Source organism: Anoplolepis gracilipes, chromosome 8 (genome assembly GCF_047496725.1).
Source record: "Anoplolepis gracilipes chromosome 8, ASM4749672v1, whole genome shotgun sequence".
Classification (NCBI taxonomy): Eukaryota; Metazoa; Arthropoda; class Insecta; order Hymenoptera; family Formicidae; genus Anoplolepis; species Anoplolepis gracilipes.
Window position 1 is genome coordinate 5775703 of NC_132977.1, and position 17107 is coordinate 5792809.

General features: G+C 29.6%; 1 protein-coding gene across 4 annotated transcripts; it reads left to right on the top strand.

The window, feature by feature from the left end:
* Positions 1 to 592: 592 nt before the first annotated feature.
* On the top strand, positions 593 to 11479 carry LOC140668278 (uncharacterized). 4 transcript variants are annotated; one of them, XM_072897151.1, is made up of 4 exons: positions 594 to 1167; positions 1965 to 2141; positions 2853 to 4506; positions 5278 to 11479. In XM_072897151.1, exons 3-4 carry the CDS (start codon positions 2853 to 2855, stop codon positions 9792 to 9794), a joined length of 6171 nt encoding a protein of 2056 aa, XP_072753252.1. In that variant the 5' UTR covers positions 594 to 1167; positions 1965 to 2141; the 3' UTR covers positions 9795 to 11479. The 4 variants fall into 4 exon arrangements, with proteins under 4 accessions (XP_072753253.1, XP_072753255.1, XP_072753252.1 ...); XM_072897153.1 differs by having other exon boundaries at positions 594 to 962; XM_072897152.1 differs by lacking the exon at positions 1965 to 2141 and having other exon boundaries at positions 593 to 1167.
* Positions 11480 to 17107: the final 5628 nt, after the last annotated feature.

The following is a 17107-nucleotide window of genomic DNA, read 5'->3' on the forward strand; positions in this document are numbered from 1 at the left end:
AGAATTGGTCATGGTAACGTTAATTTTGGTTTTTTTTTTTTTTTTTTAGATAGGCTAAAAGAAAATATTTTTTGAAAAATAAAATTAGCGCATATCTTTCAATAGCTGACAACTGACGGTTCAAGCTAGTTATGCATTATATCCTCATGCGAAACGTAGCTGTGCGCAGTGCACATACTATCTGCGCCTGCGCATGTTACCACGTGGTCTACCCATTATAGAGTGCGTTCAGAAATTCTATCTGTGGAGTAAGGTTTAATTGACCAATCAGGACAAAGAAATCCTTTTTCATAGAATTTCCTCTATTTTACTCTATGAATAGGATTTTTGAACATAATAATTCGCTTGTGTAGATGTATGTATGTGTATAACCATGTATTCATACCAATACATAAATCGTTATAAGTTAGATCATCTTAAGTAAGATCTTAAAATGACATTCGGCTATCTGATTGACTACGTAATCCTTATTGAATACCGGCCATTAAGTATTGTTTATTTATCTTCCAATCACGATAAGGAAATTGGACTTTACTTACCTTATCCAATCAGTTTCAGTTTGTAGAAGTGTTTTGAAGCAGCGTTCATAGAGTTTTCTGGAAAACATCAGGACCATTGCTATTTAGCATTTAGTGCAATTTATGGCTTCGTATTTCCCTTGTTACAGATCTTATTGTTAGCTTTGCCTGATGAAAAGTTTCGTCTATAAATTTTATCTAGTATTCACTCTCTCTGAAAAAAAAGACAAAAAAGAACCGCGCATTTTCAACAGCGATTACGAATGAATCATAAATCACGTGATCGGGCGAGAATAAACAACGAATGAGAAACGAAAGGCAGGAACAATAAACACATTTGTGGCTTTATAGAGTTCGTTGCCGACCGTGAAACGAATAAATTCGAACTATTTACGGAGTCAAGTCAATAACGTCGTATCGTGACGTGAGATAAAATAAAACCAGGTATATTCTCATCAATTCTTACAAACGATTACAAATGGAAAAATGTCGCAACTGAAGGATAGTTAAATAAAGCGTTTTAGTAACGTGAATTTTTGATGTAACACATTGTACCCTAACCTGTACAGAAAGAATTTCAACATAGCTCCAGATTGAAGCATTAGCTCTTAAAAGTGACATTTGTATCGATTATATTTATTTTGTCAATGTAAGTATGTGATACAAAGCAATTTATTAGAAAACATAGCAAACCGTTTACAATGAGATTACAGGACATTTTTGTGTTATAGAGATAAAAAATATTCGGGAAAGATATTGTGTCACAGCTAATTGAATACTAAACTATAATATTTTAGACAAATGAATAAGTAAATTGATGAAAATGATGATTAATAATGACCAACTTACTTTCTTTTTTACCTCTTTTTCATTCAATATTTAATTATCTTATTTTAAGAATAGAGAAAGTTTTATTGTAATTTTTTTATAAAAAAGACAAATCTTATTTTAACAACATACATTGTAATATGTATTTGATGTACTTTTGCAAGCAAATTTTCTTTTAGTAATGAATTTTTCAAGTTTTTTCCTTTTAAAAATATTTTTAATTTAATATTTTTATATTATTATTAAATTGTGTTTATGGCAAAGTAAATTACTTTAGTTATATCGATATAAGTGCTATAAAAACATATAAACATCCAAAGTCAAACATTGAAATAACTAAAGTAATTTATTTTGACATAAACACAATTTAATAATAATATCAAAAAATAATAAAATAAAAATATCAGATAAGAAAAAGATTCTGCATATTTAGCGAAAGGATAAATTTTGTTTTATTAAAACATTGATACTAAAAGATATAAATTGATATTTTTAGAGTACAACAATAAACTTTTGCTACACATTACATTTTATAACATCTTTATTACATATGATATATTTATATATACATCTTTATTGATATAATATTTTTTATAATATTTTTCTTTGATTAAAAAGGCATAGGTAGCTGCCCTATTTTGATGAAATAAGTTTTGCGAGCATTACATATATATGTATGACCAAATTATGAGAGCCGAAGAAAGAAAATTAATTAAATGATATTTATAAGCACTAAAAGCATATGAGTGTTTAAAACTTAGTCATTATAAAAATATCATGACTAATGGTTTTTAGGTTAGTTTTAGTTTCAATTTTTTCAAAATAGAGAATATCTGTATAAATAACTTTTCATTTTTAAAGATAATTTTATTTATTTCTGTATATATATTATTTAATTAAAATGGATATTGTATTATATTATAGTTGAATAATGAAAAATTAAGATTAAAAATAAAAATCAAGATTAATATATAGAAAATTATAAAAATAGAAAAAAATTTTTCTCAAAGTTTTGATGAAAAAGAAATAAGAACTAAAAATTTATTTTTGTAATAATATCTGTTTAGGATGTAAAAACAAATCACTACATACATAATCAAATAACTCTGCAAGCTGTAATAAAATACTCTATTATTTCTTTTATTTTATTAATATCGTTTCTTCAAGCATTTATGCTTTGATAAATAAGAACAAAAGCATGTACTCCATTTTATTTATGTTTTATTGTTTCTACAATAGATATGATAAATTCTTCTAAGCATATAAGAATTATATGTATAATGAATCTATCTTATTATTTTTTAGCTTGTTTATTAAATGTTTTTAAAATTATTCAGATTTTTTTCTTGTGTGTTCAATATATATTGAGTTTATGTGAGCAGCAATAAATGTAATGTTCTATATCTATTTATTAACGATGATTATACAACATAGATTATATAACATGTGTTAATTAAAAGAATTATAATTTGTTTATATATTAAAACTATGTTAAATATGTTACAGATGGATAGCTCTGACGAAGAATTATTTAATGCACCGAGTTGCAATAAGTCAAAAATAAATACAAGTTTAAATTTAGCAAAGCAGACAAATGATTTAGTGCAAGATTCAATTAAAGAGAAAGATTGTGTCATCAAAGATATTTCAGTAAAAATTACACGATTACCAAATGGGAAGAAAAAGAATAACACAGCAAATACAAACTTAAATAAAAGTAAAAGAAAACGAAGTATGTGGAAATATGGAAGTTATAAAAAGAGTTCTAAAAAGAAAAAATCTAAAAAATTTGTGACTCAGCAAAAACTAGAAAAAGAGAAATCTCCTACTAAAGTTATGGAATCATTAGAAAATAAGATAAATGATAATATATATGTTTGTTTGAATAAATCGTCACAAAATATAGAAAAGTCATATGTAGCTACTCAGCAAGATGTACAAGATGGCCAAAATACACAAGAAAATGTTAAAAATTTTACTTTATCAACAAATAAAATCCAGAATGAAGAAAATTTGTGTGCTGATAATACACTTATATGTGCACGTATTTTACCATATGACTTTTATCAGAAGAGGAATGCAACATCATCTAACAATACTACTGGTGCAGTTCCATGTTATGATATTGCAACTTCATCATCATCATCAGATAATAAGACTACAAAGCAGAATTCAAGTACTGATAAGATTTATGTGCCCAAATACACTTTGTCAAGAAAAGAAAGATCAATGAAAATACTAGTTAATGAAAGGTTGAGACGCCTGTCCAAAAAACTTGCTATAGAAACGCTAAATAATGAGTGGAAGTCTAAAAGAAAAAGGTCTCCATCTACATTGTTTGAGTCTAGAAAGAGAAAACATTGTCAAATAATATTGTCAGATGAATCTAGTGATGACGAAGATGCAATTCAAAGAAAAAGAATTAGTAGTATAGAAATGATTGGATATGATAATCGAAACAAATCTCACTCGTTTTACAAAAATATAGATCAAGAAAAATCACAATCAAATATACAGATAAGTCATGAGGTGCATATTAATTTAACAAGATTGGAAGAAATGGATGACGTGGATGTCATTAAATGGCGAGTAAGCAAAATAAAGAATGCTTTTGAAGAAATTATTGAATCTAAATCAGTAGAACAACAATTGGACAAACAAAAGCAAGTAACATTAGGACAAAGAAACGAAGTCATTTCGTCAAACGGATCCAATTTGTCAGAAACACAAGATATCCATAAGGATTTGTTGCAATTATCAACAGTGTCTAATACTTATGTCAATAAACACCATCCAACGAGGTTAAATGATTCATTGGATATGATAAAGTTAAAAAAGAAATACAAACTATTCAAAAAACCTAGAGTTTTAATAATAAAATTGGAATCTATAATTAACTCTCCCAAAAATGGTAAATATTCGGCAATCGAGATTGATTATCTAACAAAGAGATATATAAACTTTGTAATAAGCTGTACTTCATCTAAGCTTTGTAATTCGTTATTGTATGGTCTTGCAAGTTTACAAAGAAAAAGCATAACAGATCAACAGGTGAACGTTACTCGCACGAAAGAAGATAAGACAGAATACAATTTGTCTGGCAGACATTGTGTGAACAAAAAATTCAAACAATCGGATATAAATGAAAGTTCAACAAAAGGTATAACTTCTAAATTTTGTTTTGATATATACAATCTATTTTTCTTTAATTGTAAAATATTAATTTAGTGACTCGTCTAATATTATCTGAAATCTATTTTTATAAAACTTCTCAATATTTTATGTAATGTTATTGAGAAGATTAGAATATAAAAAATCTAATTTATTATTATATCAGTCTTTCGAAATCTCATATAATTCCCTATTAAGAGAAATTCTTTCTTTAAACTACTACATAAATATATATTTTGGATATTTCAAATTAAATTAATTATTGTAGACTATTTCTTATTATTGTCTTTTAAATAATAGATTTTTTAGCCAATTTTGAAGCAATATTTTCTTAAAAATTTTGAAATAATTTTCTAATTTGAAATATATAATTTGATATAATTTTATAATTTAAAATAAAAATAATAAAAATATTTAAAATAAATTTTCTAATTACAAGAAATTGAAAATAAAAAACTTTTTCAAAACTAAACTTCAGAGAAACAGAAAAATAATCAATAGTTTTATGCAATAGTATTAAGCGATAATATTGGTTGTATTAATATTGTTCGTTTGTAATCTTGTTGATTTTAAAAATTGTTTTCATTGATATGTTATTTATCTAATTAATCTAATTAATATTTATTTTAAAGTTTTTTATTTTCAATTTCTTGTAATTAGAAAATTTATTTTAAATATTTTTATTATTTTTATTTTAAATTATAAAATTATATCAAATTAATCTAATTAATATTTACTTAATATTTCTTAATGTTTGCAGATGATCAAACTGAGCAGGAAAGTAGTAATAACAAGAATGCTTTTTTTAAGTTTGCGGCCATCTCTAGCCACCAAAGTCAGCATAAAAATTTATCACCAAAAATGAGAAACCAAAACAGTAATTCACCACAGAGAACGCTACTAGAAATATGGCGAAATGCATTTTGTACACAGACATCCGTAATGAAACCGCAAATACCAAGTATCGAGCAATCTGCTTCTGCACAGTCAACGTCAACAGAAACAGTTTCCATTTTGCGAAACTCACTAGAGAAATCGGCAAACACGGAATGTAAGAGTTCAGTTTCGAGTTCTTTGGCTTCCACATCTACCACAAAAAATAACACACCAGTAAAATCACCTGAAAAACATGTTTCGCCCAAGAAGCAGGAGTCAGCGCAATCGCCAAAATGTAACAAGACATCATCCTTGAATTCAAGCAAGGTTTGTGAACAAATATCATTAAAATCATTTGAGAAACCGAGCAATTTTCAATCGTCAATCAATGATAAAACACCTGTAAAGATGTCGAAGATGACCTCAGAAGAACGCATTAATAATCAATCATCGAGCAAAAATACATTTACATGTATTACAACGTGTAATATGTCATTCGAGAATGTCCGACTACTAGTAAAACACCAAAGTTTCTGTAATAAAGTTACGAGTCTTTTGCGTGGCAATGCATCGAGACACAAAGAACACATAAAAAATGAGAAAATAATAGATGAAGTTTGTCAAAACAAAAATAAATATTCAAAATTATCGACGTCGCAACAAAATTCTATTAATAAAGAAAGTAACTTTCATAAATCTGATCGAACTCTCAATAATACTGATAAAGAACAGATTTCATCCTCATCCTTATCGCTACCAAGTGACAGAGAAATGCAGAGCAAGAATATAATGACGCCGCAAACGAAAACTAAAACCAAACCGATTGTAAAGTCAAACTTTGAGTTGAATCTGAGATCGCGAAGCGGAATGAAAATTAAGTATCAAAGCTTCCCTAGTGTAAACAAGGATAAAGGAAAGCAATGCAAAGTTTGTTTACGGTTTTTTAATACTTATTTACAGCTATTCGATCATATGTTTAAACATGCGAATCACACTATCAAGAATGCATATCTATCAAACAAAAATAATAGTAGTTCCATGCGTCAAAATACTAATAAAAACAGTCGAGTTTCGGATACTTTAATAGGAGTAGAAGCAGTTACTAAAAACGCAAACGAATCGAACACGGATCCAAATCTCGCTTTGCAAGTGTTGCAGCGCGATGCAGCTAAGGAGACAGACAAAACATCGAATTTATTACAAGCAGAGACAGAGCAAAATTCAGAAAAAGAACAGTCGATGCCTGCAGTTAATGATGGTGAACATGAACCAGATAGGCTTCGATACGTGGAGAGAGAAAAAGAGTGTGTTATTGCACCGTCTATGTCAATCTGCCAGTGTCACAGGCCGAAGACAGTCGATAAGAATCACAACAAAATTCAGATTGAGATAGTAGCATTTTGCCAAACTTGCAAGGTGCTGTTTCGACGCCATGAGTGCTTTAAGACACATTATCAGCAAGCCACTGATGCATCTAATGCTCGTCATCTAGCCAGGAAACGACAACACAACAGAATGCCCAAGTTGTTGTGTGTCACCTGTCAAAAAGCGTTGAACTCTATCCCGGATTTGCAGACACATCTGACGATGCATACTCAACTTAATCGCAATAACTCAGAAGTGACTTTCCTCTGCAACATATGTAAAGTAATCTTTTATGCGCAAGGACCTCTGTTCAACAACCATTTCAGTAATCATATAAAGCACCCATTGTTTTTGGCCAGTCGTTTGACTTTTCCTCCTAACTCCTACATCGGTATAAAACTCATTGAGTCAGCTATGGACAACAACGAAAAACAAATGGAAGTTTATATACAGGTAGCCGAATACAAGTGCCGAGAATGCAGTGCGCCTTTCACTTCGGAAGAGAATCTGCAGTTGCACGAAGCGCTCTGTCGAGATAAGGTTGCCGTCGCTGCCAACGATAATGGATCCGATGGCCGAAACGCGAGCTCGGCCACGTCCGAAAAGATGCCGATTTGGCTGATATGTGGATTTTGCGATAAGACATTTTACAAGAGGATGCACTTCGAGCTGCATTCGTTGGAGCACAAACAGAAACAGAATCTGCACTCGCATTACACCTGCGTAGATGTAACCCCCATTACAAAGGTGTTCATTTGCAAAGTGTGTCTGAGCATGTGGAAATCTCTTAAATTTTTCGAAGAGCATTGGCAGACTCACAACATACTACAGGAAGATTACATATGCTCTCTCTGCCCGAATCATTACGACACTATTGATCTATTTCATGAACATGCAATTACGCACAGGAACAGTTCCGAAAAACAACATACGCCGATCTTATGCAAGGTGATTTATCGCGACAAGAAAGTGGAGACAAATTCGCAACAGACTGCTATAAACAATGATCTATCTAGCATAATCTTGAGTTCGTTGGATGGAAAAAAATCTTCTGAGATTATTGCGGATGATAACCAGATTCAGTTGAGGGCTACTGTACTACAAAATTTGGTTAAAAATAAACAATCCACAAGAGTCGAGACGATGACAATATCGCAGGAGAACGACGCGAATGCCCAGACGCCACTCGCACAAGTCCCTTCGATCGATGTAAATCAAAATCGATCGAAATCAAAACAAGCGACAAAAAATAGAAATAATGAGAAAGATAAGAGTAGCAACGATAATTCGGAAAATCTCGATGATTCGGAAGACGAGGAACTGATAATAGTGGTATCGGAGAGCGAGAGTTCAATGTCGAGCGAAGTTAAAAAGACTAGGTCGAGGAAATCCAATGACGCATCTTCCATTAAACATAACGATACGCAAGAAGGCCCTACAAGGTTCAATCGTACCATGTTTGTCTCTGATGGGCAGAAACAATGTTCCAGCGATGCTTCTTCTTCAACCGCTGCTTCTGCAAAATCTTCCGATAATGTTAGCAAGACTTTGAATTCAAATGCCGCAGTTAGTTCGACAAAAGAGCTTGTGACACAGCTTGAAGCAAATGTTTCAGAAGATAATGAAATAACTGTCGAGCATACGAATATTGTAGATTTATCGACGACGACACGACAAGCCGACAATGCGTGCAAGAATAGCGCAGATAGTGATTCGACGTCTTCAAAAGCGAAATCTCCAAGAAAAGAAGCCAAGGACATGTCGTTACCGCAGAACGCTATGAGTTCTATACCCAAGTCTTTTCTACGTGTAAAGTCCTTGGCTGAACTGACCGACGGTGCACCGCAGAGTTTTCTGTGCCATGTATGTGGTCTGTTATTCGATAGTTTGTATAAATTGACGAAGCACAAGATGGTACACACCACTCAGTACATGCAAAATGCCAATGAAGCACATACGTCCGATAATGTGCAAATGTGGCAAGAGAAACCAGAGTTTAATTCTTCGATGCAGATTCAACATCATGCTCCTCATTCGATAACGGGCAACGTATTTCCATCCGGCAACGTGCCTGCATCTGGCAACGTACTTCCATCCGGCAACGCGCCTCCATCCGGTAACGTGGCTTTATCTGGCAATGTATTTCCATCCAGCAACGCGCTTCCATCCGACAACACGTCTTTATCCGGTAATGTGTCTGCATCTGGCAACGCGCCTCCATCCAGCAATGTCTCTTCAACCGGCTACGTGTTTCCATTTGGCAACATGCCTCCATCTGGCAGTGTAAATCCATTTCGCAGTGTGAATCCATCTGGCAGCGTAAATTCATCTAGCAACATAGCTTCATCTGGCAACGTGACAAATCGACCGGTCAATCTCGACAATTCCCGACAATATCAAGTGGTCGGTGTCGGTATAAAGCCATTGCACAAGGTCCCGTATAACACGATAACGAACAAAGTGGCGAACACACAGGCACAGCAATATAATTCCGCGTGGCTCCAGACCTTCAATAATCCCATTGTCGCGTCGCAGCAGATGATGCAACAGAAACCAATCTACCATCAAAACTTACCGGCTCAAATCGGTTATCCAGTAACCACAACGATTCAACCTGTCCACCAGAGCATCGGCACCGTGGCGATTAGACCGTTTGTACAAACTATTCAAACACCTAGGCCTCCACCACCACCGTATCCGCAGCAGCAGCAGCAACAACAACTACAACAGAAACAACAACAACAAACACAACACACAAACGCCAGTAATGACGTGCGCAATTATGCAACCGTACTGTCCAAAGAAAGCGTGCCTTATCAATTGGCGTCGAACAACACGGTATCGGCGAACTCGACTAACATAATGCTTCTGCACACGACGATGTTGCAGGTGTCGCAAAATCCGAACCGTTACATATGCTTATACTGTCCAGGTTTCGAGTGCAGTTCGGTGCAAGATTTCGAGTTACATGAACGTTCGTCAAAGCACGAGGCACGCAGTAATTATATCAGTACGTCTTACGTGCCTCGAACTTAAAGCTTGATAATGATTCTTAAGAGATAATCGAATCGAAGGACAAACGAAACTAATCGAATAATTTGTTACTCGTCTGTCTATATGACAGTTCCGTTTAAAGATTTTCTTTATTATAAGTGATGTTTGCACGGGAACACTGACAATCGTTCTTTCCGACCGAAAATAAGTCCTGTTTTAACTGACAGCGTGTTTGAATCGCACGATACTCTGATGAGACTGACTGTAACTAATTATATAAGTTCAATTTTTTTCGAGTCATCTTTAATAATTAGATAAAAACAAACAATATATTGGTATTATGGTTATTAGCATCTGTCAAATCTTTCTATCTTTCGATTCTTATAAACCCGTTTTTTTTTTTTTTTTTTCATTTATAATACTCGGAGTCTTGTCGATTTCTTCACTTTTTTTTCTCTCCCTGCTAGAAAGCCTTTAATCTGCTTTAAATAGTATTTCTGAATTAAAGTCAAAACTATATTTGGACAATTGCTTCTTATATAACTCCATACACACTCACACACACACACACACACACATATGTATGTGTGTGTGTTAAAACTTTTACACATTAATTTTTGTAATATTTAGTCAAATAATGTATATATGTATATATATATATATATATATATATATATATATATATATGATAACGTAAAGACCGCGATACATTCATTGCTCTTTTTTAATTATATCTCTTAAGCTGATATTCATATTTTGTTCTTATATTTAAGATCGTCTCAAGTAAAGTCTTAAGGTTTCATTCGGCTATTTTATTTACTGCACGGAATCTTTCGATGATTTAAAACTAGACTAAAATGATTTTAAATATAAGCACGAACTATGAATACTGACTTTAATATGTATATATAAACTATTTCTCTCATTTGACAGAATAATTTTCTGTTTTTTTTTTCTGTCGTTGAAGCGACTAATTATTAATCATTAGCGTACACAAATGTTTGGAAAAAAAAACAATTAATAATGAATTAAAAACGCCAATTTTAAACATAAAACTTTAATGCACACAGTTTAATCAGAAGCGTGTGAATCAAAATCGTCATAAATTTCAGTTTTGTCTGTTTATAAATTATTTTATATAATAATATTTATGTATATCGTGTTCCTGTGATATTAAAAAAAAGATACAGTACCAACGCTTGACTTGAATCGTTTACAACACTATAATACAAATAAAGAAATAAATATTTATATGTAAAAATATACATACAGTTAGTTAAATATAAATGATATAAAAATACTGATTAGAAAAGTAATTATAGGCTAAATTTTGAACAAAATTGAAACAATTTAATTTTGAAGAAATACTTTTAAATTAATGTTTGCACTACTATACGAGTTTCAACAGTTATAACAATATAACAATATTTCCTAAAATACTTTAATTATAACGATTAAAATTTTTAAAAACCGACTAATATACTTTAGTTTTTATGAGATATATCTTTTACATATGATTATAACAGCACATAATTAAAATTCCAATGCCCTCATCGGTGTCACTGAATTATTGGAAGCGAGAAATCATTTGTTTCTTGCAAAATATCTCGAAATAAATTAGTTTTTTCACTTATTATCTTGCTTGCCATTGATAATATATATTAATGAAATATTTTTCAAAACTCTTTCTGGTTTGTAATTTAATAAATAGCTTTGAATGTCTCGATTGTCAGTATTATTATTTTCTCTGAACATGGAAATGTAGCTGAAAGACATGCAGCTGAAACATATGGGTTTTTAGACATCATTTGTATATTGCAAGATAAAAACAAGTTACTTCTAATAATTCAATATGCAGTGAAAGAATACAACTTTTATAGAATATTTTATTTTATTAATTAAATTTTCATAAATATATATGCAGAACCTAATATTATAATTTTAACTTATTTTAAATATTAATATTCTTTTCGTTATATATATATATATATATATATATATATATATATATATATATATAGCAACTTTTCATTAGTAATATAAGTAAACATTAAAGAAAAACAAGATGTCTAATTATCTTTTAAGTTTCTAAAAAATATACATTTCTTATCTGAATTTTCACATATATAAATATATACATATATACATACATCTACATATTTGCATTTTACACATACAAATATATACATATATACATACATCTACATATTTGCATTTCTAAAAAAATACATCATTAATAGAAGTCTTATATATTGATATTAATCTTAATCGTTATTTTTAATTTTGAAATTATTACCGAAATTGTTAGATAATAATTATTATTACATGAAATTTTAACACAGTCTGAATTTGAACGCACACATGCGTGCGTACTTATATGTGTATATGTGCGTGCGTGCGTGCGTGCGTGCATGTGTGTGTGTGTGTGTGTGTATATATATATATATATATACATATTCTCAATGTAAGATGTTTGAAAGAAATAATTACAAAAATATCTGCTATTTAAAATGCAATACAATAATAAATATGGGTGTACATTTTAACATATGTATGTTTAACGTTTTGTTAATTGAGACTGAATGATACATCTCGAAGTTTTAGCAAATCAATTTCAAAACTCATCAATTTATCATTAAGATGTCACTCAATTATGATTAATATATCTTTTTTATACTCCTTTTTGTTAGGAAGAGAACGCAAAAAGAGAAAAAAGGCAATTATTTTTCTGTAATTCGTAACTCTCTACAATTTATATTTAGTTATTATATAAATAAATATTTAAATAAATATTTAAAAAAGTCATTTTTAATAAAATTTTATTATTAAGAATTCTTAAATTTTTTTAAAGCAATTTTTGTTATTAATTTGTGATTTCAGAAAACAACATAACGAAAACCATTTAATGATTAATTAAACATACAATATGTATTTGTATAATATTTAATTTCATAATTATCTATTATAATTTACTCTCCGCAATTTATTACAGAGTACTGATTTTCTTGTCAGTTCTATAACATTAATGAGAAGCGCAAAAATTCCATGATTTATACTTATTTAATTTCTTAATTTATATTATTGAATCTTTACAACAATAATTTGCGCTGCATTGTGATTCTTATCATCTTAGATTCGTAGAATGATAAAAAAATGAAATAGTATATAAAATAATTAAAAAGAGGGTTATTTTCTCATTATACGAATAAGTAATATTGCTTTTATGTATATAAAGCAAAAAAAGTAGCTAGAATAACACAGTAAATCACGAAAGGATTCGTATCCTTTTATGCGTAACTTTTATTCAATTTATCAATAGTTTAATTTCGCTTTAGAAGTGTTACATCACTGATAAGATAAATGAATAGTAATATGACTAAGAATATAATTGTAAAATATACTTTGAAATAAATGTTATTCTTGCGACTTGCGTTCATTTCCTTTATTCAATACTTTGAGCGACATTATTCTTTACAGGTTATTGTTCTAATAATACAATCGTGACAAATAATAATAATAACACTATAAAGACTATTGTTATTATTTGCGGATGACTTTTATGATGACGAAAATATATATAGAATAAATATCAGCAGAAAATTCCAAAAGATTCCGCAATAATTTTCATGAAATTTGATGAAAATTTCTCTTGTAATGTTCTAAATAATAACAATAATAATATTATTGCATGCAAAGTAATGTACAGCAGATGACATGTCAATAGTGTTTAGCGACAAAAAACGAGGCAACATCTATCGTGCTGATAAACACCTGTCCTAAACTCAGGCAATAACAAAAATATAAATTTGTATGTGCAGGATCACACATAGGAAAATCACTGGAAAAAAATTAAAACAATTATACATACTTGCAGTAATATAATACCATAGATATCATATACTGATTAGCAATTTAAAAAATATATATATATATATATATAAAATGATGAACCGCATGAGGAGCAGCGATCAGCAATTTAAAATAAAAAGAAATGAAGGATGAATATAAATGACGAGTAAATATAAAGAAAACAATAAAAATTTACAATTTTTAAGTACTATCTCGGCTAAATTTTATTTACGATAAACGTCTCTTCAAGTATATTTGTTTCGGATCATTTGAGACATTTTCGTTAAAAATCATGAAAGTTTAAAGGAAAACCTTTTCGGAACTTTATTATACATATATCGGACGTCAACGCTTTCTTCTATCAATCTTACTATCATAATGAACAATCCTTATATTAAGGCAAACTTACGTGACTAACTTGTATTGTACATTAGCTGACCGTTTTTGCCAAAAGATTCAGGGAGCCAATTGTCAATAAATTTTATTTATTATATATGTATATTTATGGAACATTATTAAATTTCCACATTAAAAAAAAAACTATATGTTTAACAAATTCGGAAAATTTTGATTTTTTAGCCTTCTTAGGGAAAAAGAAATTACACGATCAATTTCTAATATGTAAATCAAGAAAGATTGCATTTAGTATTAAAATAAGCTAAATTTTTAATGTTACAAATTAATTGCCTTTAAAGCATCGTGAAATTGGAGTCTGCTGAAATTAAATCGATTTAAATTCTCTTAATTGGATCCTCTTGGACGCAAATCATCGGCACGGTCATGCCAATGGCATTTTCTTTATCTTACGCTTTGGCACATAATTCACGTTGCACAATATCAATTGCATATTTATCCCAAGATGAAAATACTTGTTACATACTACTTATTATTAGTAATGTATACTGTGTAATACATGATATAGGTATAAATGTGTACAAACGCTATTCTTACAAAAGCTCCTTGATAGTATGAGCTTAAAGAAAGTAATGCTTAAAGTTTCTAGGGAAAATAGATACAAATCCTAAATTTACCATATTATCTCTTATACAAACATGATGAATAATCATATACAAGAATAATAGACACCGTCACAGAAAAATATACTGTTTTACGATAATGAAGAAAACGAATTCATGAACGGTAGGACGTTTTTATAAGAATGATCCTATATAAATTTTATAAGAATGATTCTTAAGAAAAAAAATTAACTTTCTATTAATAATATTATTCAAGTGCTCGTAATGGGATTATTAAGATGAATGAGATTTGTACAGGGTGGAATTGCTTAGAAAATAAGACTTAAATAGTATATACCACTATTGAATTATTCTATCTTAAAGGATTAAATATCGCTACTCTTTCACGAAGCCTTTCATGAGTCACTTAAGTCTCGTCGAATGCTCGTGTCCTTAAATTTAATAATACTGATGCAGGTATTCGATGTTTATCTTCTACATTTCGCTATTTTACATTTTTGTTTTTATAAAAGTACGGAGAGAGCCTAAGGAGCGATTTTTATAAAGTATGAAATCTCACTCATTTAAGTAATACGAGATCGTCTTGTGTTAATTTCTAATTAATTATTCATTTACAGTGAAAAGGTATACAATAGCTGGATAAGAATGATATTTAGAAAGGATATCAACGTATGCGTTAGTCATATTTCTCTTACACATAGGTAGTTGACTTTCCGTTCAATTATTTTTTACATTCACACTTTTTGGATTTTAATAAAAGTATATTGAAAATTCACTTATGTTATTTTTAAGTAATAAATATTACTTTAACAGTTATATATCTTTGTCGCAGTTGGAAGTTTCAATTATTATTTGACATTATGTATTTCTAATCTGTAACAATTTCATAAATTATTATTTTCAAAATTAATAGAAATGACATAATAATAAATAAAGATTTGTATCGTGTATAAATTGATGTGTTTTATTTTTGCAGCATGGGATATCTATTATTATATTATTGTTAATGTCAAATGTATTTCTTTTTTGTAAACAAAAGTGTTTTTCTAATTACAATCAAATAATTGTTTCTAAATATCATTCGTATATATTCTTCCTATATATCAGTACTGAGCTTGAGGAAAACCGATTGTCGTTTTCCAATATAGCTAATATATAACATCGATTAATTCTAAGTAATATGTAATTTACGTTTGTGTAATTATAATAGTTATACAATAATACTACAGAGCTAACAAGATATCGCGTTGGTGGAAAAATATCGTACCTTCTTGTCGATATACATATAATAAATTTGCATGTGACACTCTTTGGACGTTCCGTTTTATCAATGATTTAAGCTCCGATTTTTCGCACAGCGGAACTTATGACGTTATTTTTTTCATGATTACGTTTATCAAAGATCATGTTTCTTTCTTTTTTAATTAGACTAAAGGGATAGTATAAACATGTATGTATGTCACTTTCATATGTATATATTATACTTACAATCAGCGTCATAAGTATACCTTATCACATGAAGTTTCTTCTAGTATGCCGAGTATATAAAGGTAACGGTGAGAAAAAAGGAAATATCTCTTTTGTATCACGTATTAGGTAAACAAATGCACTAAAGTTTATAAATGTTTCTATTGTTGAAACGTCAAAAATAAAATCTAAATATTATGATGATTTATTATAATGATAACATTTTTCACTGCTCAAAATACTTATAAATTATATGTATGTTTAAAATATTAGTTTATCCCATTTCTCTCACCTTTAACTCTATAATTTAAAATCAAAAATTTTATAATTCAAAAATGTAAGTAATTCTAATGTAGGTGTATATATATATAATGTCTATCTTTAAGAAATTATTATTTTATTACTAATAATTAATTGGGACTTATTAGAGATCTAAAGTTGTGTAAATGCGCACGGAATTCTTTTTGTTATGTTACACACACACACACACACACACACACACACACACGCGCTCGCACGCACGCACGCACAAATACACACACACACACACACATACATGTATGCATAAATACACACGTGAGAAATATATATGTCTGTGTGTATATGTGTACAAAACATTTATGATCTAATATTTATAACAAATTAATCAAGCCTCTCATTTCTTGATAAAACAAGATCGCTTTAGTTTTTGTCCTATCTATTCAAATGGAATGTTACGAAGTTGAAGATTTTTTTCTATAATTTGTACAAAATTGCTTACATTGTCTATAAACTATTGGTTCTATTATATAAATATGTCAGTCTGTAAATTTAGTATGTAAAAATGGATCTCTCCTGGGAACTCTACATATTGAAACACTATATTTCTCATTAATGTACAAATGCTTAATCAATCAAGAAAATAATGCTAATCAAGAAAGCATCTTTAATTAACTCTGAATAATGAAAAATGAAACATGACTGTGCTTAAAAAAGGAACAGTTTAGTATTATAATTGTACAACACAAAAATGCGCTACCTAAATGAATGAAAATAAATTTAAAAGAAAATTTACTTACTTTC